Genomic DNA, 26988 nt, shown 5'->3' with positions numbered 1-26988 from the left:
AAAAAACAAATCAACTAAAATCATCATTGAACCCTACCCAAACTGCCAATCACCATTAATTTGCTGTTGAAACCATCCTAACTCTGCCAATACTCCAAGCTGCCATGACTTTAAAGCAATCCCAACAAGAAACCGAAATCTTGTGGGGAAAATGGACCTTGAAGTCCGATTGGTTGTCTGGGTTTTGCTGTGGTGTTTTGGATGACCTTGTCAAACAAGCCAAGTTGGTGTGATGACAAGGAAGAACCAGAAGGGAAGATAAATTTCTCCATGGTGGCGGTGGCTTACCTATCATTGTTGCTGGCAGCAATTACTTCCAATGAAGAGAGAGGGATGAATGGTGAATGTGTGAGGAAATGAAACGAAAACATCATTTTGGTGTTTCTAGTTTTCTTTACTATTAGGGGTGGTTGGTGTACAAAACTAGTGTCAGGGACCTATGGTGTTAAGTGTGTGGAAAACCATTAGAAGTGGTTGGTTGGCTTTTTTTTTAAGTTTCTTTAGTATGATGTGGGTGATGGTACTAGGGTGAAGTTTTGGGAGGATGTATGGTGTGGGGATTGTTCTCTTAAAGAAGCTTTTCTAGAGTTGTATAGTATTAGCTGGGCAAGGGAGTCTTTTGTGCCGGAGGTCATGCATTTCTTTGATGGGAGGCTTCATTGGGACATCCAGCTCTGTCATCTAGTACAAGATTGGGAGTTAGAAGATTTGGCTCTGTTTTTGGATATTCTTTATTCCATGGATGTACGAGGCTATGGCGCCGATAAAGCTTGTTGGAAGCTAGCAATGAGAAGAGGTTTTGAAGTTAGAGGCATAGTTGTCAAAACGTGAATCGTATCGTGAATCGATTTTTTATTTTTCCGTATTATGAATCGTATCGTATCGTGTATCGTAAGATACACAAACACTTAATAAAATTTATAAAAAATTATAGATATACATATATAAATTGTATATTCATTATAAATTTTAAATATATTCAACTAATCACTAATTAATCATCACTTATGTTATAATATTTAACAAGCTAACTAAATAAATCAAACTAGCATGTGTTTATGACATACACATTCAAATTGTTTAAATTCAAAAGTGAGAACATATTACAAATGACCCAAAAATAATAATTAATTTTCATCATATTGCCTAATAAACCCCATCTAAGTCAATGCTATCATCATGTTTATCATTTTGCAAACTTATTTATTTATTAAAATTTTCTTCATCGTCATTAACATTTACTATCCCTTCTTGTTTTTTATTTTTTATTTTAATAATTCAAAAAAAAAATCTTTCTTCTTGGCATTCTAGTTTCTTGAACTTATAACATAATGACAAAAATAAAAAATAATCATATTGCCAATTAATATCTTATTCATAGTTTAGAAAATAAATTTGCAAATATTAAAGTGAAGTGTAAGTGTGTATTGTGTAGTCCAAATTTTATAGGAAAAAGAGAGGGGAAAAAAATTTATGAATATGTTATTTTATTAGGCCAAATTAAGTAACCTAATAATTTTTTGTTAAAAACAAATCTAATAACTTGTTAGATTCAAATAAAAGTATAAATTTTAACAAAAAATCTCATTTTAAAGCATTTGTCTATGTATCGTATGATACGTACGATTTTACGATATGATACGATTCATACGATACACACACTATATCGTACGATTCATAAGCACTTACGATACGCTGATACGATACGAAACTTTTTACACACGATACGATACATATCGTACGATACGTATCGCGTATTGTACGATACTGACAACTATGGTTAGAGGTTTTTATCACTCTCTATCCCGTCTTCTTTCATTTCTTTTCCTTGGAAAATGGTGTGGCAATCGAAGGTTCCTCCTAGAGTAGCATTCTTTTCTTGGACTACCGCTTTAGGTAAGATTTTAACTACAGACATTCTTTGGATTAGACATATTGTAGTGCTATATGTGCTAAAGGTGTGGGGAATCGGTGGATCATCTTCTTCTTCCTTGTCCTATAGCATATGAGTTGTGGTCTATGGTCTTGTTTGTTTGGTATTCATTGGGTTATGCCGCATAAAGTTATTGAGTTGTTAGCTTCTTGGCAAGGCAAGTTTGGAAGACATAGAAATATAGATTTATGAAGGATTGTACCGCACTTTTTGTTTTGGTGCTTATGGAGGGAAATGAAAGCTAGATGCTTTGAGGATTGTGAATGATCTATCCTTGATATAGTCTTTTTCCTTCTGTACTCTCCTTGAATGGAGTTTTGTTTTGCCTTCATGTTCTTGTTTATCCCTCCTTGTCCCTGTCCTTCTTGATCATTGTAATCTGGGTTCTTAAATTCTACCACTGTAGTACATTTCTAGTGTACTTGGGTTGACTATTTTTTTTAATAAAAGTTCTTACGTTATTTATCAAAAAAAAAGTTTTCTCTACTATTGTCTATTAGAGTTTGTTTGGTTGTTTTTTTTCCCCCTGCAAACAGGTTTTGTATATCTTTTGTCTATTTTCTTTCAATGTTAAACATAACATGGCTGACTGACTGTTTATTATGGTATATTGGCCAGTTTATTTTCCCTAGCTTATTTTTCTAGGTATTTTTAAAAGCCTCACTTTTTTCTAGGTACAACTTATTAAAGTCGCAAGTTATTGAGTTGTTAGCTTCTTGGCAAGGCAAGTTTGGAAGACATAGAAATATAGATTTATGAAGGATTGTACCGCACTTTTTGTTTTGGTGCTTATGGAGGGAAATGAAAGCTAGATGCTTTGAGGATTGTGAATGATCTAATATAGATTTATGAAGGATTGTACCGCACTTTTTGTTTTGGTGCTTATGGAGGGAAATGAAAGCTAGATGCTTTGAGGATTGTGAATGATCTATCCTTGATATAGTCTTTTTTCTTCTATACTATCCTTGAATGGAGTTTTGTTTTGCCTTCATGTTCTTGTTTATCCCTCCTTGTCCCTGTCCTTCTTGATCATTGTAATCTGGGTTCTTAAATTCTACCACTGTAGTACATTTCTAGTGTACTTGGGTTGACTATTTTTTTTAATAAAAGTTCTTACGTTATTTATCAAAAAAAAGTTTTCTCTACTATTGTCTATTAGAGTTTGTTTGGTTGTTTTTTTCCCCCCTGAAAACAGGCTTTGTATGTCTTTTGTCTATTTTCTTTCATTGTTAAACATAACATGGCTGACTGACTGTTTATTATGGTATATTGGCCAGTTTATTTTCCCTAGCTTATTTTTCTAGGTATTTTTAAAAGCCTCACTTTTTTCTAGGTACAACTTATTAAAGTCGCACTTTTTAATGAGCCTCACCTTTAAAAACAAGTTGTCCAAAATAAGCTATCTCAAGGAGAAACTAATATTGCAAATTTAGTGTTTATCAGCAACGTATTTGGGATCTGAATTGTATATGATTTATTATGGAGCCAGTGTGCTTGTAAAAAGATTCAGCGTGTTCATGTAAATTTAGTATAGGTTGTTTTGTTAATATAATTACAATTATTTTTTTGGTATTTGGGGATTATTTATTACAAACCATGATGGAACACATTAAAGTCTAGGCTGTAAAAATGCTTGTCTTTTTCTTTCACTGTTTTCTTATTGAAAGTTACTTGATTCCCCCCCCACCCTCTCCCGCCCCAATAAAAGTTGATGTGCCTTTTTAATTCTGGTGTAACTTTCAGGATGATGGGTCTCTAGTGTCAATATTTTCTCTTTCTGGGAGTAATGCCCAGGATGGACATTTAGCTGCGGGTCGAAATGGTGTCAAGCGGCTTCGCACTGTAAGCTTATAATAGCTATTGTAAATTATTTTCCATTTGCAGTTTAACTATTTGATTGATACTCTTATTTTCCCAACTACATTTTAGGAACATGATGCAATGTGGATGATTCTGTTTTTCAAACTCAAATAGGTTAGCTTGCAATCAGTTTTCATTTTTCCAAAGGCAGTCATCCTTGCCATTTATAGAGTTTTTTCATTGAATAAGTGCATATGATAAAATTATTCGCAATATTCAACTGCACGTTTGTGGCTTAAAACTTTATTGAAACAATATTCTAACTGCACCTAAGCATCTCTTTTAATGATGTGAAATTCCAATTCCATGACTATAGGATAGATTTGCATTCTCCAAGGCTGGATTTGGGGGATGGTTATTCCTGTTTTCATTGGTCATCCTATAAATGCATTTGGAAGTTATATGTGATATCCAACAGCATGTTTGTGGGGCTCTCAAACTTCATTCGAACAATATTCTGATTGCAGTATTGCACTAAAGCATCCCCTTGTTGTTAAGTTCAATGACTAAAGGCTAGAGTTGCATTCTTTAAGGCTGAGTTCGAGGAATGAATAGTTGCTTTGAACTTTATAGCTGTTGTAGATATGATTGAGTCCTGAGAGTTGGTTGTTTGTTTTTGTTCTTTTGTTTATTTAAAAAATTGGTAAGTTACAATACACGTGCTGTAGGTCTTTAACCCATGACCTTACCCTCCACCTTGCTCTTACAAGGAGAGGAGATTTGGGATAGAGCTCATTGGCATCCTGAGAGTTGGTTCTTTGCTTTGACCTTTTTGGTTGTTTATGAAATTATTGTATCCAACAGAAAATGTTCATGTGGAAAAATGCAATGTTGTTATCCCTTGTGGATGAGAGAATTCTGTGTCTTGTCATGGCATATTAACAAATTGAGGTCAGAATAACACTTAGTGAAATTTTATCATGTGGAAGTCATTTGAATCTTAGGAACTTTGAAAAGGTACTAGAGTGTGTTTGGCATCAGCTTATAAGCTCAGCTTTTAGCTTTTATGTAAAGCTTTTTAAAGCCTCACTTTTTCCCTCATTTTCTCACTTTTTCAAATTTTTTCAAGGTACAAGCATACTCTAGCACACTTTCAACAAAAAACTTTCAGCAAAAAGCTAAATAAGCTGATCCCAAACAGACACTAAATATCAGAATTTCTTTTGATGGTCACTTTTGGGGTTTAACTGATAATTCTTTGATCATATTGGTCAACCCAATTTTCTAGCCTGGTTAAAGATTGTGAGGGTCTAAAATTTGGAATGATACAATATAACTTCCTAGTGAAGCAAGTATATATGATTATGTATATACTTGAGAGAAAAACACTAGCAGGTGCAAAAAAGATCCCTTTTTGAAAGTTCATGGCAGTGAGTCTCCAAGGTGACTTAGTGGTTTCATCTTCGCCTCTTAGATGGTACTGCCAATTGAAGTTGATTATTCTCTTTCCACCTTCCCAACATGGAAAACTGCTCTTAGTATGCTTCCGGTCTGTGACTTGTGTACTTGACAATCCATGTTTTTATTTTTTTTAAGTTGTTGTTGTTGTTATTATTATTATTATTATATTAGAATGAGGAGATATTCATGTACACTGGATGTATGCATAAAATCTCCCAAAGAATTACAAATATGGAAAAATTAGTTATTTATTTATTTATTGGTAAGTTACTCATGCACACAAAGGGTTTTGAACCCATGATCGCACCCTCCTTCCCATTATTATCGGAGGAAGTGCCAATTGAGCTATAGCTCATTGGCAATATGGAAAAGTTATTATTAAAAGAAATTGAGTATATAAAGCCTACAATAAATCACATATCACTAGCTCAAAGGATCCTAAACCATTTGAATATCAATCTCACAAATGAAGATTGTCTCTACCATTGAATCCTCCACATTGTTAAAAGTACAGTTGTTCCTCTCCCGCCATATTACCCACGTAAGCATAAAGGAAGTATATTCCAGACAGAGGATTTCTGTTTTCCAAACCAATTTTTCTAACCAGGATGGACATTTAGCTGCGGGTCGAAATGGTGTCAAGCGGCTTCGCACTGTAAGCTTATAATAGCTATTGTAAATTATTTTCCATTTGCAGTTTAACTATTTGATTGATACTCTTATTTTCCCAACTACATTTTAGGAACATGATGCAATGTGGATGATTCTGTTTTTCAAACTCAAATAGGTTAGCTTGCAATCAGTTTTCATTTTTCCAAAGGCAGTCATCCTTGCCATTTATAGAGTTTTTTCATTGAATAAGTGCATATGATAAAATTATTCGCAATATTCAACTGCACGTTTGTGGCTTAAAACTTTATTGAAACAATATTCTAACTGCACCTAAGCATCTCTTTTAATGATGTGAAATTCCAATTCCATGACTATAGGATAGATTTGCATTCTCCAAGGCTGGATTTGGGGGATGGTTATTCCTGTTTTCATTGGTCATCCTATAAATGCATTTGGAAGTTATATGTGATATCCAACAGCATGTTTGTGGGGCTCTCAAACTTCATTCGAACAATATTCTGATTGCAGTATTGCACTAAAGCATCCCCTTGTTGTTAAGTTCAATGACTAAAGGCTAGAGTTGCATTCTTTAAGGCTGAGTTCGAGGAATGAATAGTTGCTTTGAACTTTATAGCTGTTGTAGATATGATTGAGTCCTGAGAGTTGGTTGTTTGTTTTTGTTCTTTTGTTTATTTAAAAAATTGGTAAGTTACAATACACGTGCTGTAGGTCTTTAACCCATGACCTTACCCTCCACCTTGCTCTTACAAGGAGAGGAGATTTGGGATAGAGCTCATTGGCATCCTGAGAGTTGGTTCTTTGCTTTGACCTTTTTGGTTGTTTATGAAATTATTGTATCCAACAGAAAATGTTCATGTGGAAAAATGCAATGTTGTTATCCCTTGTGGATGAGAGAATTCTGTGTCTTGTCATGGCATATTAACAAATTGAGGTCAGAATAACACTTAGTGAAATTTTATCATGTGGAAGTCATTTGAATCTTAGGAACTTTGAAAAGGTACTAGAGTGTGTTTGGCATCAGCTTATAAGCTCAGCTTTTAGCTTTTATGTAAAGCTTTTTAAAGCCTCACTTTTTCCCTCATTTTCTCACTTTTTCAAATTTTTTCAAGGTACAAGCATACTCTAGCACACTTTCAACAAAAAACTTTCAGCAAAAAGCTAAATAAGCTGATCCCAAACAGACACTAAATATCAGAATTTCTTTTGATGGTCACTTTTGGGGTTTAACTGATAATTCTTTGATCATATTGGTCAACCCAATTTTCTAGCCTGGTTAAAGATTGTGAGGGTCTAAAATTTGGAATGATACAATATAACTTCCTAGTGAAGCAAGTATATATGATTATGTATATACTTGAGAGAAAAACACTAGCAGGTGCAAAAAAGATCCCTTTTTGAAAGTTCATGGCAGTGAGTCTCCAAGGTGACTTAGTGGTTTCATCTTCGCCTCTTAGATGGTACTGCCAATTGAAGTTGATTATTCTCTTTCCACCTTCCCAACATGGAAAACTGCTCTTAGTATGCTTCCGGTCTGTGACTTGTGTACTTGACAATCCATGTTTTTATTTTTTTTAAGTTGTTGTTGTTGTTATTATTATTATTATTATATTAGAATGAGGAGATATTCATGTACACTGGATGTATGCATAAAATCTCCCAAAGAATTACAAATATGGAAAAATTAGTTATTTATTTATTTATTGGTAAGTTACTCATGCACACAAAGGGTTTTGAACCCATGATCGCACCCTCCTTCCCATTATTATCGGAGGAAGTGCCAATTGAGCTATAGCTCATTGGCAATATGGAAAAGTTATTATTAAAAGAAATTGAGTATATAAAGCCTACAATAAATCACATATCACTAGCTCAAAGGATCCTAAACCATTTGAATATCAATCTCACAAATGAAGATTGTCTCTACCATTGAATCCTCCACATTGTTAAAAGTACAGTTGTTCCTCTCCCGCCATATTACCCACGTAAGCATAAAGGAAGTATATTCCAGACAGAGGATTTCTGTTTTCCAAACCAATTTTTCTAACCCAATGTAGACCCACAACAGTTTTTGGCATCACCGAATGAAAATCCCAAAGAAAGAACAAATGACCACAGTTATAGGCTACTCCACAATGGATGAGTAAATGATCCATAGTTGCACTGCTAATTTTCACACTGTACCTTGCTTGGTGCCCTAGCTCATCAAATACTCTTCCATGGGAAACTTATGACATTGGAGCCTCTTACTTCGTAATACGGGCAAACATCAAACTTACTATCATCTTCAGCCTCCACTTTAAACAATCTGAACCCTCTCCACTAGGGATATTAGATATTAAACAATGTGCGTGTGCTCCTTTCATTCAAAGGCTCCAAAGAAGAATGTACAAAAGCATATCCGCTGCAATTGAGTATCAGTCTAGAAACAATGCTTTCAATGGTTGATTCCAATTCCATGTATCATTCAAAAATCACTCTTTTACCATGCCCAACCCCAAAGTAGTATGGTTTGCAAATCTCTCCTAGCCTGCCCTTATTCTTCTCCATTGGTTACATCCAGTCATCCATAAGTATATTTGGCCACCCTTGTCGTCTATTGTCCCCATTCCTCTCCATATTTAAAGTCAATAACACATCACCATAGACGGTTTCTTTCCTCACCAAAATGCCATAATCATTCCCCTGGCAAAGCTTGATTAAAATTTGCTGCCCAACTTCTTTGCTCCTAATCTGCCATACTTCACTGGAGAGCATACTGGATTCCACTCCACTCAGTGGAATTTAAATCCATCCCATAATCTACCCAAAAGAAATTCTTTTGCAATCTCTCCAGTCTGTTTGCTACATAAGAAGGAATGTTGTATGTTGGGTCTCTTGGACTCATGCCTGGGCATTCACATGCCCACTAAAGTCTATCTGAAACTACATGTGGGCTTTTTGAAGTTACACCAGAAGCATCTTTTGTAACTTATTACTTTTTATTCCAGACCTACTACTTTTGATGGTTTGACATTCCAGAAGCTTTAGCATTCTGTATAAAGCTGCTTTTGCTCCTTTTCAGGTCAGACATCCCAATATCTTATCCTTTCTTCACAGTACTGAGGCTGAAACATTTGATGGTTCTACTGCAAAGGTTACTATCTACATTGTCACGGAGCCTGTTATGCCACTGTCTGAAAAGATCAAGGAACTTGGCTTAGAAGGTACACAAAGGTATGGGCAATCTAGTCATCTGTATCTATTATAGTTTATCCAATGTGATTGCATTTGGATAATTTCAGAAATTTCCAAATATTTATTGGCTAGATTTTTTCACTCACTTGAACATATTAGGGCATCATAAATCTGGAAGCAAAGACTGTTGAGGCAAGAAAACAGATGCAAATAAAATCAAATCAAAGCAACCAACACATGCATGAACAAAATAACACAACAATTAATATATTACTACAACATAGAGGTAATCAAGGGAAAGGTTGGGTGGAGATAGCGTAGCGAAGAGGCAGGGAAATAACTCCAGAAGCATACAATAAGTCATCACCAACCTGTCCATAGCAACAAAAGGCTAACCTTTGGAATCGAAGCAGTGTTTTTCAGCTCCTCTGTTCTGCCCAACTTCATGCCGGAGAAGAGTTCATATATAAGACAGCCTATCAATCAAAATAAAGAGCTTAGATTGCTTAAAGAAGCCTATAATATTAATATTAATATAATAATAATAACAAGAAGACATCATTAACACAAAAGCCAATGAAGCTGTAGAATTTGTATCAGATAAGTACATAGAAGTTCTATTTTTTTTAACATGATAAGTAAAAAGAAGTTTGGATAATACACAAGAAAATGTTCAAATCAAATATAGCATCATCACACAGATCAGCCCGACATATTATGGGTCACAACAAGATTTTTTTTTTTTGATAAGTAAGAATGTATATATACGAATGGCTACTCTATGCATGAAAAAAAACATAGAGCAACGAGAAAATACAGAAGAAAAATGAAAAAAAAATAAAACAACAACAAATAATATACAAAAGAGAGAGAGCTAAGAAAAGAAGGGAGAGAATCACTAGTTGTGAGTCCCCATGCTCGAGACCAATCAAAAGAGATCCACTAAAAGAGGCAATCATCTGAACACCTGAACTATCAGATCCTCAAAAGTCCTGCGATTCCGTCCTTCCAAATACACCATAGGATGCATAACGAAACTATGTTCCAAATTTGAGACGAATGCTTCCCCAACCAATTCCACCAACCAAAAAGCAAATTTGGGATCGATCTAGGCATAACCCAAGACAAACCAAAAGTTATGAAGACAAAGCTCCACAACCGATAAGCCATCTCACAATGAAGAAGTAAGTGGTCTACCGTCTCTCCACAATGCCGGCACATAATGCACCAGTCTACAAAATCCAATCCCTCAATCGTCTCAAATTATCACCCGTTAGGATCTTATTCCAGCTACACACCAAACAAAAAAAGAAACTCGCCTAGGAGCCTTAACTTTCCATATTCCTTTCCAAGGAAAGACAATTGAGGGAGAGTCCGCAATTTGTTATAATACGACCTAATGTCAAACTCCCCATTAGGCTTCAACTTCCATTTCATCCGGTCTCTACCATCCATTGGGGAGTATTAGCTCCCAATATACGAAGAAAATGCAGCCCTTCCTCCATCTCCCAATCGTTAAAAGCTCGAATAAAACGAACATCCCAAATTCTTCTATCATCTGCCCCCTGCCTTGACAAAGAAGCTTCCACAGATGCCTCCTTATCAATGGCAATTCCATACAGCCTTGGGAAAGCCACTTGGAAAGGTTGATCCCCATACCACCCATCCTGCCAAAATCTCACTCTATTTCCCAACCCAACAACAAATTGACAATTCTTTCTAAAATCCTCCCATCCCATGCGTATACCTCTCCACAAACCACACCCATGAACTCCCCTACCTAGCTTTGAGGTCCATCCCCCCATTCCTCCCCATATTTTGACGCTACCACCCGCCTCCATAACCGACCTTCTTCCTTCCCAAACCGCCACAGCCATTTCCCCAATAAGGCCTTATTGAATGTAGTAATTTTCCTTATCCCTAAACCACCATTAGCTATAGGCGCACAAACTTTATCCAACCTACCAGATGATTCTTGCTATCACCCATAGGAAGTCCCTTTGCAACTTTTTATTTTATTAGCCACATAAGTAGGAATGGTGAACAGAGATAGAAAATAGGTAGGAAGACTAGATAACGTACTCTTGATAACATCAATCGACCTCCCTAGACAAATACAACTTCTTCCACCCGGCTAATTTCCGCTCAATTTTTTCCAAAATAGGATTCCAAATTGAAGGGAAGTTATGTGAAGCCCCAATGGCATACCAAGATAAGACATAGGCAAAGTTCCAACTCTACAGCCCAAAATATCCGCCAGAGCATGCACATCATCTACCTCCCCTATTGGAACCATTTCACTCTTGTGCACATTGACCTTCAAACCTGTTACCGCCTGAAAACTGAGTAACAACAACCGAATATGAAGAATTTGCTCCACATCTGCATCACAAAATAGGATAGTATCGTCTGCAAACAAAAGATGTGAAACACATTCCCCACCACCCCTCCTACCCTCAACTTTAAAGCCACGGATCAAACCAGCTTCCTCAACTCTTCTCAACATCCTACTGAACACCTCCATCAAAATCAAAAATAACATAGGAGATAACGGATCCCCTTGTCTTAACCCCCTTGAACTACCAAAAANAGTTCAGCCCGACATATTATGGGTCACAACAAGATTTTTTTTTTTTGATAAGTAAGAATGTTATATATACGAATGGCTACTCTATGCATTGAAAAAAACATAGAGCAAGAGAAAATACAAAGAAAAAGAAAACAAAAAATAAACAAACAACAAATAATATACAAAAGAGAGAGAGCTAAGAAAAGAAGGGAGAGAATCACTAGTTGTGAGTCCCCATGCTCGAGACCAATCAAAAAGAGATCCACTAAAAGAGGCAATCATCTGAACACCTGAACTATCCAGATCCTCAAAAGTCCTGCGATTCCGTTCCTTCCAAATACACCATAGGATGCATAACGAAACTATGTTCCAAATTTGAGACGAATGCTCCCCAACCAATTCCACCAACCAAAAAGCAAATTTGGGATCGATCTAGGCATAACCCAGACAAACCAAAAGTTATGAAGACAAAGCTCCACAACCGATAAGCCATCTCACAATGAAGAAGTAAGTGGTTACCGTCTCTCCACAATGCGCACATAATGCACCAGTCTACAAAATCCAATCCCTCAATCGTCTCAAATTATCACCCGTTAGGATCTTATTCCAGCTACACACCAAACAAAAAAAGAAACTCGCCTAGGAGCCTTAACTTTCCATATTCCTTTCCAAGGAAAGACAATTGAGGGAGAGTCCCGCAATTTGTTATAATACGACCTAATGTCAAACTCCCCATTAGGCTTCAACTTCCATTTCATCCGGTCTCTACCATCCATTGGGGAGTATTAGCTCCCAATATACGAAGAAAATGCAGCCCTTCCTCCATCTCCCAATCGTTAAAAGCTCGAATAAAACGAACATCCCAAATTCTTCTATCATCTGCCCCCTGCCTTGACAAAGAAGCTTCCACAGATGCCTCCTTATCAATGGCAATTCCATACAGCCTTGGGAAAGCCACTTGGAAAGGTTGATCCCCATACCACCCATCCTGCCAAAATCTCACTCTATTTCCCAACCCAACAACAAATTGACAATTCTTTCTAAAATCCTCCCATCCCATGCGTATACCTCTCCACAAACCACACCCATGAACTCCCCTACCTAGCTTTGAGGTCCATCCCCCCATTCCTCCCCATATTTTGACGCTACCACCCGCCTCCATAACCGACCTTCTTCCTTCCCAAACCGCCACAGCCATTTCCCAATAAGGCCTTATTGAATGTAGTAATTTTCCTTATCCCTAAACCACCATTAGCTATAGGCGCACAAACTTATCCAACCTACCAGATGATTCTTGCTATCACCCCATAGGAAGTCCCTTTGCAACTTTTCTATTTTATTAGCCACATAAGTAGGAATGGTGAACAGAGATAGAAAATAGGTAGGAAGACTAGATAACGTACTCTTATAACATCAATCGACCTCCCTAGACAAATACAACTTCTTCCACCCGGCTAATTTCCGCTCAATTTTTTCCAAAATAGGATTCCAAATTGAAGGGAAGTTATGTGAAGCCCCAATGGCATACCAAGATAAGACATAGGCAAAGTTCCAACTCTACAGCCCAAAATATCCGCCAGAGCATGCACATCATCTACCTCCCCTATTGGAACCATTTCACTCTTGTGCACATTGACCTTCAAACCTGTTACCGCCTGAAAACTGAGTAACAACAACCGAATATGAAGAATTTGCTCCACATCTGCATCACAAAATAGGATAGTATCGTCTGCAAACAAAAGATGTGAAACACATTCCCCACCACCCCTCCTACCCTCAACTTTAAAGCCACGGATCAAACCAGCTTCCTCAACTCTTCTCAACATCCTACTGAACACCTCCATCAAAATCAAAAATAACATAGGAGATAACGGATCCCCTTGTCTTAACCCCTTGAACTACCAAAAAATCAGCTGGAGACCCATTAATCAAAATAGAGAATTGAACTGTGGAAATACAAGTACGGATCCACAACAAGATTTAAAAGACATGTATATCAACAATCACCGAGTGCAACAGTAAGAGAGAATTTATGATCCATCTCATGTAACAACAACAACCCAGCCTTAGTCCCGAAATTTTAAGGTCAGTTATGTATTCTGTATGATCCACAACATGTAGCAAACTAATTATCACATTTCATTCGAGCCAAAAAGGTAGCCATGAGAAGCTTACCCAAGCCCCAAGAATCAATAGCCCATGGTGGTGATTTTCGGATCGCAGCCCAGTCTGAATTCACTAACTCTGTCGGTTTATATTGTGCTCCAACAAGCCATGCATATGGCTGAAAGGAATATTAAAAGATAACATGTGAGAAAAAAATCCAAATCAAACAATCACCAAGCCACTTATGCAGAAAGCAGGTTTTAAATTATAATTAGACAACACACTTTCTTTGATGCCCCATTCGTTAAAATTTTTGCTTCTTAATTATTATTTTATAATCATTTCCATGCATGAATTTTGTTTTAAGTTCTCAGAAATAATACAATATATATCATTGCATAAGTCAAGAACAAATTGCAACTAATGGATTACATCCAAACACAAAGATTACCAGCACTGGTACAGTGGAAGCTTCATTATTAGTATCAAACTCAGATAGAACATCAAATGCATGCAGCTTCCAGTCCAAAGTTTGTGTGACAACAACACTTGCCAAAGAAACATTACCATGGACCTGAAGTAGTCAAAGTGAGTCAAATAGTAAAAAAATGAACATTATAATAAGAGAGAGAAAAGTGGAAGAAGAACAAGAAGCTGGACCCAAAAAAAAAAGCTAATATATTAAGCAGAAATCACAAACACATATATCTATGTAATGTAATATCAATGATACAAGTATAGTCCATTTAAGGATACTTACAAGTTTACAATCATTATTTAAGAAGCTCACAGCTTTGGCTATCTGGTGCAGTCCCCACGCATAATACTCATCCCTGTAACAAAGTCAAGTTACTACAAGTCAAAATGATTTAAGACCACCAACAAATTGATCATTGATGCTTCAAACAACTGCCCTATATTTGGCATTGGACATCACACAGAGACCAATAGATAGTGTCTATCTATTGCCAAACTATAAATCAACAAAAAGATGGCAGATTAAAATTCTTTACAGTAAAATGCTTACAAAAGGAGAATCTATGGCAAACAACAAAGTAATAAGTCATTAATATTTTTTTTTTTTAATAAGTATAATAATTCATTAAAATGAGTATAAACTTTTAAGGAAATATCAGCGGCTTTTAAGTGCCATGCCTTCTCGTAGGTTGAATACATCAAAGCTTATTGAAAATAGTGGTGAGTTCTTAAACTTGATTATATTTAATTATTTTGAAGAAACTCTAGTCCTGGTAACCTGCTACATGATGTGCCTTGTGAGTGGTGGCTATGTCAAGTTGTGTACCTATTTTGATGAAATTCACTATGAATTCTTATACTTAGCTCTGCTTTTCTGTTTCTGGCATAATGTTGCTTCTTGGATTTTCTTTTCTCTGCCATTCTTTTTCCTCTTATTATAAAGTTTTTCAACCAATGGATTGGCAGAATATTTCCAAAATAAACTGGTGGACACAATACATTTTATGGAGATTCTAAATTTAAAAGACAGTGTTGAAAGGGATACCTTCTTCCGCAAGCTTCCAAATTTAGCAGAGCAGCTTCCTCGGCCAATTGTCCTGAAAAAGGTGTGGCATGGAAATTCTAATTTTATATATCTACTTGAAATGTCTTTGAATGCCAGCTTATGTTTTTGTTTTCTTGTTTCTACAGTTAGTACCATTATTAGCTTCTGCACTTGAATTTGGTTCAGCTGCTGCCCCTGCTTTGGCTGCCTTGTTGAAAATGGGTTCCTGGCTTTCAACAGAAGAATTCAGTGCCAAGGTCTCTTTAAGTACCTTTACAATATCCTTATTTTCAGATGTTAATTTTTTTCTTGTAATGATCTGGGTTGCTTGATATCTGTCCATATAATGCATAGAGCTCTAGTTGCTGGTTTGGTCAGTTTGATGGCTCTATATGAACTAGCGGTTTTTGTGATGCCCTAGGAATAAGATCTATGTATGTGCAAAGGGGCAATTCATTTTTTGATAAGTAATAAGATTATATAAATCAGAAAAAATGAGCCACCCAAGTATATAGGAAATATACTGGGGTAGACAATTAGTTACAAAAATTGCATAAATCTAACAAATCAATAATAGAAAATAAAGAGAGATTCCTCGTGGCTGACAACCAATCCAAAAGAGTTCTAAAAAAGAACTTAAGATCATAGATAGAACTTTTGGTGTCGTCAAAACTCCAACTATTCCTTTTCCTCCAACTGCACTACATCAAACAATAGGGGATAACCATCCAAATATGATCATTTCAATGATGACCAAAACAACTTCCCAACAAGCTAAAAGCTCAACAACAGATTTTGGCATCACCCATGAAACTCCAAAGAAAACCAAAATCATGGACCACAGATCTGAAGCAATAGGGCAATGAATCAAAAGGTGATCAACAGATTCACCATTGCATTTGCATATGCAGCACCAATCAGCTTTGGGTAAAATTTTGACAATTGCAAAGGAGCAATTTTCTTACTTTATATAGAGGCGTTTCTTCATTTAATACCTTAAAAATGGTCCAGAGGTGGCTTACATGGTCATTTAATGAATAGCTATAAGAATAGCTATAGCCCATGATCAAAGTATACCACCAATCATCCTACCACTGTGTATTGGTACTTATCGGGTATAGAATGAATCTACTTCTTTTTGTTCCTGCACAAAAAATTCTTTTATTTTATTAAAATAATAGAACACACATTAGGTCTTTCCTCAAGATTATCTACCGAAAAGGGGAGGTACAGAGCATTTTTTTTTTTTTGGATAAGTAATTATCTTCATTGGTAAAGAAGAGAACAATACAATGAAAATAAAAGCACACAGGCAGTTTGCTACAGATAAGAAAAACTAAGAACTAACTAGCAAGAAAGTTATAGTATATAATTTGTTCATAATTTGTCCATGGGTTTACCTTGGCACCTCCTCCCTTTGTAAGAGCAAAGTTGATGGTGAGGTTATCGGTTCAAGACATGCCGGGTGCTTGTATAGTTTACCAATCAAAAAAAAAAAAAAATTTATTTTGTTTTTTAAAGTGTTTGTGGCACTATTGCTATTTTACTCCACCCCACCTTTATTGGTCCTCTTTTCACTCTAGATCTTACTCTAACTTGACTCAAATTAATTATATGCAGGTGCTGCCAACAATTGTGAAACTATTTGCCTCCAATGACCGAGCTATTCGAGTTGGTCTCTTGCAACATATTGATCAATATGGAGAGACGTTATCAGCACAAATTGTTGACGAACAAGTATGTAGTCAATGATACAAATTATTTTAATGTCTTTTACAATCATGCAAACTCTACTTTTCTTCTATTATCTATTGTTTTAGCAGTGTGGAAATTCTAAAATTCCATTTGGTGTTTTGCAACTAGGTTTACCCTCATGTTGCTACTGGGTTCTCTGACACATCTGCTTTCCTTCGTGAACTGACTCTTAAATCCATGCTTACTCTGGCTCCTAAGGTTTGTGCATCATATTTCCTGGTTTTAGGACTCCTATTTCCTTTGTTTTCTGTGTAATGGATTTATTGATAAAAACCACTGTTGATTTTGGTGAGAGCCCTTTAATGTAAGAGGCATATACTGCAGTAATTCTGGTTGTTAGTGTTGAATTTTCTGAGAAGGAATAATGAATTGCATTTAAAAAGTGCAGAAATAATTAGTGTTGATTTGTTGCATTAGTCTAATTAGTTTGCTGAGGATTTGAAGTTGAGTTTTGGGACTAAGGCTTTTTTGCTGTACAAAACATGTCGTAGATTTTGAACCCACAATCTCACCCTCCCATTCTTGTGAGAGGTAGTGTCATTTGAATCATAGCTCATTGGCATACCTATTTTAATGACTCTTGGGCTTCTGTCTTTTCCTTGGTGGGGCGGCACCTTACAGTTTGGCCACCCGTTGCAAGCTGTCTTGCACCATGTCTTTACAAGATGAGAGAATGTCCTCTAACTTGCTTGGTTCATGCCTAAATTAGAGTGGTTTGAATTAAGTTGAATTCACTTCAAGGACGAGAAAGAATACAGGGAAAGAAAGGTCAAGGAACTACAAAGACATGATGGCTTGTTATTTAATGGAGAATATGACCCTAGATGGAAGCCAAAATGGCAGAGGATGTTCAGTATTTCTTACCCATGCTCAACGAATTGTTGTTTCAAGCTAATTTAATGCTGTGATTGAAATTGTAGTACCATAATATTTACGGGCAAATGATGCAACACACTTCTCTTCCTTATGTTATCATCTTGAGTCTGCATTTCATGGGTTTTTTTCTCCAGTCATTTTATTAATCAATGGTAGATAATTTTTTGTGTTTTTTTGACTCCTTTCTAAATGTTGTTCCTATTTCACCTGTCATTGTAGCTTTCTCAACGTACTATTTCGGGGTCATTATTGAAGTATCTCTCAAAGTTGCAGGTAATAGTTTCAACCATTTGTTTGGAGAAGTGGAGCCTATAAAGAGCTGGTCATTCACTCATATTGATGTAGTTGACGACGACTTCTTTTTCTTTTATGTTCAATAGGTTTCTCAGTTTTGTAAATCTTGCAGGTTGATGAAGAGCCAGCAATCAGAACAAATACTACTATTTTACTTGGGAATATTGCAAGTCACCTAAATGAAGGGGTTAGTATCAACAATTTCTTATTTTATTGATTCATTGGCATCCTGAATAACTTGATATTCTTGTTTGATATGCTTGTTCTTAAATGTCATGCTTTCTTCCTTTTTTCATTATGGTCTAATTGGTCGTCATAAGCATATTTTCTTAAATGTTCCTTTTGTGAGTGTCAACTGATGGGTTCAGATCTACAATGCAGACAAGGAAGAGAGTTTTGATTAATGCATTTACTGTTCGTGCATTGCGTGATACTTTCTCGCCTGCCCGAGGAGCAGGTATTAGAACTCTATGATATTTGTCTGTGGCAGCTCTTTCACCTCATTATTCATGAAGTTCTTGGCATTAAAAATATTTCTACGTTTTGTTAATAAAAAATTTGTGCATTTTAACTTCCATCTTCAATTCTTTAAATGTTGGATGTTGATTAACTCCAATGTTGTTTTATCAGTTAGTTTATGGACCAATTCAAAATTTTATTGTGTCAGGGATCATGGCTCTATGTGCCACCAGTGCTTATTATGACGTCACTGAGATTGCAACTCGGATTCTACCGAACATCGTTGTACTTACCATTGATCCCGACAGGTTAACTATTCTTCAAATGATTTGCCTATTATTATTTTAGCCATTTTCCTGGTGTAAACGTTTGAGGCTGTGCTTTTTTAACACTCATTTCCTTTTATCCAACTTTTTTTGCCTGTCCTATTTTATTTCTTATGTTGATTAAGTCTTCCCCTTTCCAACTAACTGTCCGGTGGCCTGTCAATCCTAAGAAATGTGCCTTTGATCCAGTAATATTTTATTGCTAGGAGCGGACAGTCAGAATTACTCTATAAAACGGACACGGTTAATTCTGGGAGAACAATGCTTGCGGTTTTGAACACTGGCCTCCTTATATTTTTTACTATTAATTAATATCACACATGTTTTCTGGGGCTCTTTTAAATGATAGGATCATTAGGCACAGTAATTTTTCTTCTATCTGTAGACATTAAAATAACAATCATATTCATAAAAGATGAATTTCTATGATGCTACTTTAACCCACAGATTTTTATTTTTTTATATTTATTATTATTATTATTATTTTTTGTTTCTTTTGTACTCAATTTCTTTGTTTCTATTCTCTGGGTCTTATGTTCTTAACATGGTTACTTTTTTTATTGTTGGACCTTGAAGTATTTTCAGTCTTTGAGCCATCATGTTGTCTTCCTTTTTAATTTTGAACAGTGATGTTCGCTCAAAAGCATTCCAAGCTGTTGATCAATTTTTGCAGATGCTGAAGCAATTCCAAGAAAAGGTGTGTTTTTAAATTCTTGTTATTTCTAATTATTATTTACTTATGAAAAAAATTCGTGGCATTTTGGTTTAAAGCGCAACTTCTGTTTATAAAATCTGCATGTATTTTTGAGGAGATGAGTATTGTGTGCATGAGTGTAGCTTGCGTTTACTGACTTCCACTTTTTTCCTTTTGATAATGGACTTCCACGTTTTTTCCTGAATCAATTCTTATGTATTTCCTGTTGACATCACATCTATGATGCAAGAGTTAGTGAAGTCATGGTCTGTGATATTATGTTTCTATGGCCCTTGTAGTACAGACACCTTTGTACCTACATGATCTCCTTTTTTGACTCTCCCAACTTGGCTGACCATGGCACCCCCCAGCTAGTATATTTATGGTGACTCCAGCATCCCGCCTGCTTGAAGAAAAGTTCTTGATACAAACTGATCTGAAATTTATTGGTTTTTACTTTAAATAAGTGATAAATATTAAAAATAGACGAAAGATCTCATTTTCACAGGTTGTGTTCACAAAGTTCCCTCAAAGAATTACAGAAGCTTATTGTTTCTTTTGCCATATGCGTAAGGCCAGAGTGTGTGCGCAAAATTAATGTTGTGAAATGTTCCTTGCTTGTTAAGTAAAGTTATCTGCTTAAGAAGAAGAACACAACTTATTTGAAGTATGCATATTATGCTTAAATCAGATAGCATATTTCTTTATTTTAAGATAGGGTTTCTGCCCTTAACGTTTTTGCTTTGTTGTGTTATTTTTTTTTTTTGCTTCTTATCATAAAAGTGATGTTCTTGGCCGAATGTAGAAAGACATGTATATTGGTTTAGACTCAAGCGTGAATAGTTTATAATTTGTGCATTTTTAGTGGTGCTTTTGATATCAGAAGAAATTAATGTGTCTATCTCGTTCCTTTCCTTTTTTGGATAAGTCTTCCCGTCTCTTCTTTCAATCTTTCTTTCTTTCTTTCTTTCTTTTGGTTGTATTTTTACTAAGAAGTAGTTAATTTTTAGGGAAAGAAGGTCTTGAGTCTGAACTAGATTATATATATATATATATATTTGTTTTTGGATAAATGAGTCTGAACTAGAATATATGATGCTGATATTTGGTTTTGCTCCATTCTTTCATAATTTTTATGTTGATTATTTCCCCTTGGTGGTCATTTATAGGCAAATTCAGGAGATACTGGAGGTGCAGGCCTTGGGTTGCCATCAATACCTGGAAATGCTAGTTTACTTGGGTGAGTTATGAATGTACATATGTATGTATGTATGTGTTCTTTTCATTCAAAATTGAGACAAATTGTTGGAATGATTCCAAGCTGTTGCCTTTTATGTGAAACTGGGTACTAAAAGCACATGGGTGAAACTAATCTGAGTGAAGTTCTCCTATGTCATCCAAAAAAAAAAAAAAAAAGCACATGGGTGAAACCATCATGTATTGTTCCACTCTACTGCTAATCCTAAATTGTAACTTGTAAATGGGATTATTTATTTATTTATTTTTTAAATTTCAGATCTTAAATATATATATTTTTATTATGTTGTTGATAGCATGTAATCAAATCTATTGGCTTGTTTCTAGCACTTGCTGGAAGGAAGGCATTTTCTATATATAATTAAATGATTTATAATAATTGTTTTGGTGTTTATATAGATATGACATTTTACAAGATCAACCTTTATTAAGATACGGGACATCCAAATGTCAAAATATACCATGCAAATAAGCTCTAGCTCCAAATTGCACGTACTCCTTCCATATTAATGGGATGGAGGGTGAGTTTGTGGGTTCATGACCCACAGTGTGTGTAACTCACCCAAAAAAAAAGCCCAAACATGCCCCTAATTAATCTCCATTTGTGCCTGTTCTTAAATTCGATTGCTTTTGAATAGTTCTATTAATACCTTGATTTTCAACTCCATTCTTCCATAATTGGTTCTCAACTCAGAATATTAGAAAATGCATCTTTACCTTACTATTGACTTGAAACTCATGGTACTTATGCAGATGGGCCATGAGCTCCTTGACTCTCAAGGGCAAACCTTCTGAGCAAGCTCCACTTGCTTCTGTGACTTCCAGTGCACCCCTAACTTCTACTTCTTCCAATGCCAGTTCAGGTAGGCATGTTGATAACTTGTCTTTTTTTTTTTTTTTTTTTTTTACAAGGATAACTTGTCTTTTTTGTTTTCCTTTTCCAGCTTATTGCAAATCTGGGCCCTGTGATAACACTTATTTTTTGCTATTGCCCATGTATGGGTTATTGGATAGACTTGAGTAGAATGACTGGATTAAATATGATAAATTTTTAGATATTTAATGGCAAGAGATCTTATTGTGGTAACTGGTAATTAATGGAGCCATAAAGCCTGTTTTGTTCAACTTTCATAATTGAATAGCTTATGTGGTATCTGTCATAATTTAACTCTGTAAGGTTTTTTAGTAAATAAAAATAAATGAGGTCTGGTGTGTCTATCTTTGTTAAGGAGGTATTGGCTACCGATTTTGGAACAGTTTTGGGACATGCTTATTCATGTAGACTGCTTCTATTGTGTTGGAAGAAAAAAGAGGGTGGATTGGTACATAAGGGCTTACTTTATGTACGGTACAGGAACAGGGTAGAGCAAAATGTGTTAATTATGTTAGTTTTCTTGTCTCTCTGAAGTTATATATATGCATTCTGGCACTAATATTAGAAAATGCACTTAATTGATTACGACATCCAATGGATACATAAGTTTAAGTGAGGGCATTTATTTGAAATTCAATCTTACTGTAATTACTTTCCTTGAATCCTAGTGATAGATACTCCAAGTACAGCACCTATCCGTGTCAATTCCACCCCAGATTTTGCTGATCAACCTCTACCTCCATCTCCTACCTCAACGGATGGATGGGGAGAGCTTGAAAATGGAATCCATGAAGAGCGTGAAAATGACAAGGATGGTTGGGATGATATTGAACCACTTGAAGAGCCAAAGCCATCTCCCTCTCTTGCAAACATTCAAGCAGCTCAAAAGCGGCCAGTCTCACAACCTGCTTCCCAGCCAAAACAAGGTAGATTATCCATTCAACTTTTAGTTGCTGACAGTATTTACCATTTGGTAAAAGTGGCTGAGTTAAAATGGTTATCCATCTACCCCATCTGGTCCATGACCGGAAGATATATATATATATATATATATACACAAGGGCGGAGCTAAGGAGGGGCCAGGGCCCCCACTGAATTTTTAAAATGGGAAAAAATTTATAATTGTTAGGGAAATTAACTTACCGGCCCCCCCAGACTCTGAGATAAGAAAATATCCAAAAAGAAATTCAATTGAAACAACCCAATAAAATACAATCCGGCCCATAATCTCTACAAATCCAAGCACTAAATCTCAAATCCGCAATATATCATTTTTTTTTTTTTTTAAAATTTTAAATTTGATATTTGTGGCTGTCTTGTTATGGTTTATTTGATGTTTATATTTGATAAATATGGTTTGAGTAATTGAACTAAGCATTTATTTATTTTTAATTTTTAATTTTTTTTTCCGAATAAGTTATTAGAATTTGCTTGTTTATTATATTATATAATTATATGTGATCAGTAGCATGTATAATTATTTTATTGAGACAAATTTACACCTCAATTGTTTGGTTTTGTCTAACTGCACATATAGAAAATTACTAAAAAGAATTAGTTTAGAATCAATTATAAATTTCCAAAACCTTATAAATCAATTAACATACTCAGCCATTATATATATATATATATATTGGTGTAACTTTTGTCAATGTTACACTGCTAAAGAACTTTCTATTGGATGTATTTTTTTATTATAAAAATCTACCATTACGTCATAAATTCTCTCTTTAAAGTGTCAGTGAGCTCTAACTCAAAGGGCACCTTCTCTTGTATAAGTTCCAAAGTGGAGGGTGAGGTTGTGGGTTCAAGGCCCATTAGATGTGTGTGTAACTTACCAATTATATATATATATATATATATATACATATATGCCATTCTTGCAAAATACCATGATGATTAGAGATCAACTTCCTTGTCATCTATAACTTGTTTAAATTTTAGTTTTTGTACCTCAAAATTATACACAACACGAGTTATAGATCAGATAGTAAATAAATTTCCACACCTCTTGTGCTTAGGCACTGGGGTTCAAACCCCATCAGCCCCCCTCCTACTATATACCTAGCAAAATAAATATTGATATATTTAGCTTGGTCTCGGTAGACTTATTTTTTGGCTTTGCAACTGGTAGCCTAGTCCAGCTTGAATATAATTGTTACTGGTGGGAAGTCTGACTACTGTTTGAACTTCCTTTCATTTAGAAGTGTGCATTTAGCTATTGTCACTTGGCATGCCTCATATGAAAAAAAAAACAAAGACATTTCTTCTAGGATTGTTGATTGTGACTCGGATGTGTTTCTTCTCTAGAGTAATAGCAACTAGCAACTTATTATTTTTCCCTATATATGTGTCTTGACAAACTCAGTGCTTAGTGTCATATATTTTACTCACAGTTGATCACAACTCACAAGCTTGGAAAAAGGAGGGTTGTCGTAGGTTGGTAGCCGTTGTATAATTTAGTAATTTTAATTTGAATGAAATCCTTATAGACACAACTTGGGGTGTCCCCTAATACACGTGGTCAACCCCGATTGCTTTGTTGAGGATCCATTCCGACCCTAAAACTCTGGGATCATGGCTATGTTGTAGATTGTCTTGACACAATATATGCACATTAACAACCAGATATTCAGTAATAGAAGCTTTATAGTTGCTATTGCTATTCTATCTTGTTTCTATTGTGTACTTGAAAATACTTGTCACCACTTGTGCACGAATAGTAAATGACACAAATGCTTACTCATTTATACTATTTGCTCCTGGTTGCTTTTAGTTTTTGGTCTTGCATTCAGCATGTCTTTTAATGGAATTTTTCTTATTCCCCATCCCCCAGCTACAAGTTTACGACCGAAAAATGCAGCAAAGGTGACCAAACATGATGAAGATGATGATTTGTGGGATTCCATAGCTGCGCCAGCTCCAAAATCATCTAAGCCTTTGAATGTTAGAAGAGCTGCATCAGCTGATGATGACCTTTGGAATGCCATTGCTGCTCCTGCACCAGCTACAAGGGCACAGCCTTTATCGTCTGGCCGAGGTCGAGGAGCCAAGCCTGCTGCTCCACGTTTAGGTGCACAGAGAAAAAATCAGCCATCCTAATCTGGGATGTGAAGAATTGCATAGAACAGAACAGAAGAAAGGACTACAAGATTTATATTTGTACATTTGAGTGATTTACCTTATTGATATAAAACGAATCCATGTCACAGTGAGTTGTATTTGCAGTCTGTGACTATATTATTTGACTTGTAATATTATTCTTTTGATTAATTTTGTTTTGGTTCAATAGTGGCTTACTAAGCTGAGAGATACGCAGTTAGTAGTTCAAGTTCAATCCATTGTTCATTTGAAGAAGAAGAAAACTTTTATTTTTCGTGTGACATATGTTGAATATGGTGTAATGTTAAAATTCGCATCATCATTATATTCGGGCCTGTAACATATCTTCTGGGATATTATTCTTTTTCTCTTTAATTGATTTGTATATGAAATACGTTTGTAGATGGTTTAGCTTGACGTTTATTCTAGCCTGTAGCTTCAAAAAGGGGCATGGGGAGCGTTTGCTTTACATTCTATTTCATCCTATTGCAAGTTTCAACCAGCTTAATAATTGCTCATTATATACCTTTTTTTTTCCTTAAGCATTTACAATGAACTCTAGACAATTTTCTAACAATTTTTACTGGACGGTCATTTTTGTATTTTAGCAATCCACCTTTAAAAAAAAAAATACATTACTCCAGTGAATTCTATACTTTTTTTTTCTTTATTTCATTCAGATGTTTTCTTGTTTGGTACTGTAGAAAGAGAGTTGGTAGAGAATAAACAATTGAGGAGACATCATTTAGCAAGCCTATAGGTGTTGATGAGTTATTGAGCTTCTTGGAATAAAAATAGGGATTGATTAATCAAAATTTGGAAAAAAGAAAAGAAAAGAAAAAAGACATCTATTGAGCTCACTGTAAATGCTATGTGGCTTTTGGAATTGCCGTTTATTTAATGCTCCTTTGCACTGGACCTATTGGAATTTGGACATGTGTTGAATAATTATCATGTGCCCACGTCACAACGAGTTTAGTCTACTTGTGCATTAGACCCAACCTTTGCCCATGCCTTTTTCTCTCTATTGTTTTACTCGGGAACCAATAAATATGACAGCATGTTATTAAATGTTGTACCAAACATCAATTGGTTGCAGTTGGTTTTTCAATGACTACGTGTACGTTATGTCTAAATTCTAAGTATATGCATTTGTAGAATAATGAATTAAGGATAGAAAGATAACAAATAAATTGCAGTTTAATCCTTCTACGTTTTGGATTGTCAATTTGGTCCAAAATACATTAACTCATTCCTCTCTAGAATATTTAACAGAAAAAGTTCTTAGCAAGCATGTTTTTGTTTAGATTGTTGATGCTTGTAGTCGTAGAAATCATTTTCTTATTGTATGAAGTACCAAATAAAGAGGAGTTAGGCACTAAATGAATCTCCTAAAATTAATTGTCTAGGGCCTGATGGAATTCGTGGTCTCTTCTTTAAGCATTACTAGGAGATAGGTGGGAGGCTTGTTATTGAAGCAAACAAGCGTTAAATACATTTCTATTTAGTATTTGCTTACTCCTTTAGGCAAATTTAAAATATCTAATAAAAAATTCTTAGCATGCATGTTTTTGTTTAGATTGTTGATTCTGGGACTAATGTACAAATCATATTCTTACTTATATGAAATGCTATACGAACAGGAAATTGGAAAGCTACTTTGCCAAATGTATCTCCTCAAATCGCCAGGGCCTGGTGGAATGCCCGGTCTCCTCTTTAAGCCTTACTGGAAGGTAATTGGGAGGCTTGCATTGAAGCAAACAAACTTTGATTGTGAATGCAAAAGTTTTTGGTCATTTTATACCAATAAGCCTGTATTGTTAGCTATGATATAATTTCTAAACCGTGGCAAATAGGTTAGGACGTTTTTTGAACAAAATAGTCTCACCAAATCAATTTACTTTCATATTAGATAATAATACTACAACAACAAAACCTTAGTCTGAAATTTTGGGGTCCATTGTACTAAATAATAATAATAATAGTAATAGGAGGAGGGGAGTTGATAAAGGCCTTATAGGTGTAAGCCCCAAGCCTATTTCAAAAGGAGTATTCTAACTCTCAGGTTGTTTAGACACTTAAAGCAACATCCAATTTACTTCCTAGCAATTATTCCAACAGACATCATGCTCTACAGTGGAAGTGGTGCCTAT

General features: G+C 35.4%; 1 protein-coding gene and 1 non-coding gene across 2 annotated transcripts; one reads left to right on the top strand and one right to left on the bottom strand.

Annotated features, from left to right (window-relative positions):
- Positions 1 to 201: 201 nt before the first annotated feature.
- Positions 202 to 25194, top strand: LOC112026948 (uncharacterized). The gene is made up of 19 exons (XM_065763563.1): positions 202 to 348; positions 505 to 804; positions 3677 to 3775; positions 8889 to 9073; positions 13484 to 13588; positions 14803 to 14873; positions 15120 to 15259; positions 15345 to 15455; positions 16819 to 16935; positions 17062 to 17151; positions 18049 to 18102; positions 18236 to 18310; positions 18505 to 18580; positions 18791 to 18890; positions 19536 to 19605; positions 20772 to 20842; positions 21613 to 21722; positions 22402 to 22659; positions 24570 to 25194. The coding sequence occupies exons 1-19, from the start codon at positions 202 to 204 to the stop codon at positions 24833 to 24835; spliced, it is 2445 nt and encodes an 814-aa protein (XP_065619635.1). The 3' UTR covers positions 24836 to 25194.
- On the bottom strand, positions 9170 to 14539 carry LOC112019060 (uncharacterized). Its single transcript, XR_010625029.1, has 5 exons — positions 14437 to 14539; positions 14128 to 14250; positions 13746 to 13854; positions 9398 to 9477; positions 9170 to 9185 (listed from the first exon to the last, which is right to left on the bottom strand). It is a non-coding gene; the product is annotated as an uncharacterized LOC112019060 (transcript).
- Positions 25195 to 26988: the final 1794 nt, after the last annotated feature.

This window comes from Quercus suber, unplaced genomic scaffold (assembly GCF_002906115.3).
Source record: "Quercus suber isolate HL8 unplaced genomic scaffold, Cork oak 2.0 scaffold_514, whole genome shotgun sequence".
NCBI lineage: Eukaryota > Viridiplantae > Streptophyta > Magnoliopsida > Fagales > Fagaceae > Quercus > Quercus suber.
Note: the sequence above shows the minus strand (reverse complement) of the source record. Positions and strands in the feature narration are given on the sequence as shown.

Excerpts from the sequence above, each read along its gene's own strand:
- LOC112026948 (XM_065763563.1), top strand. The coding sequence starts at position 202 with ATGACCTTGTCAAACAAGCCAAGTTGGTGTGATGACAAGGAAGAACCA. Across the intron at positions 15,456-16,818 it reads CAGAAGAATTCAGTGCCAAG|GTGCTGCCAACAATTGTGAA; the intron begins GTCTCTTTAAGT and ends AATTATATGCAG. Across the intron at positions 22,660-24,569 it reads TGCTTCCCAGCCAAAACAAG|CTACAAGTTTACGACCGAAA; the intron begins GTAGATTATCCA and ends CCCATCCCCCAG.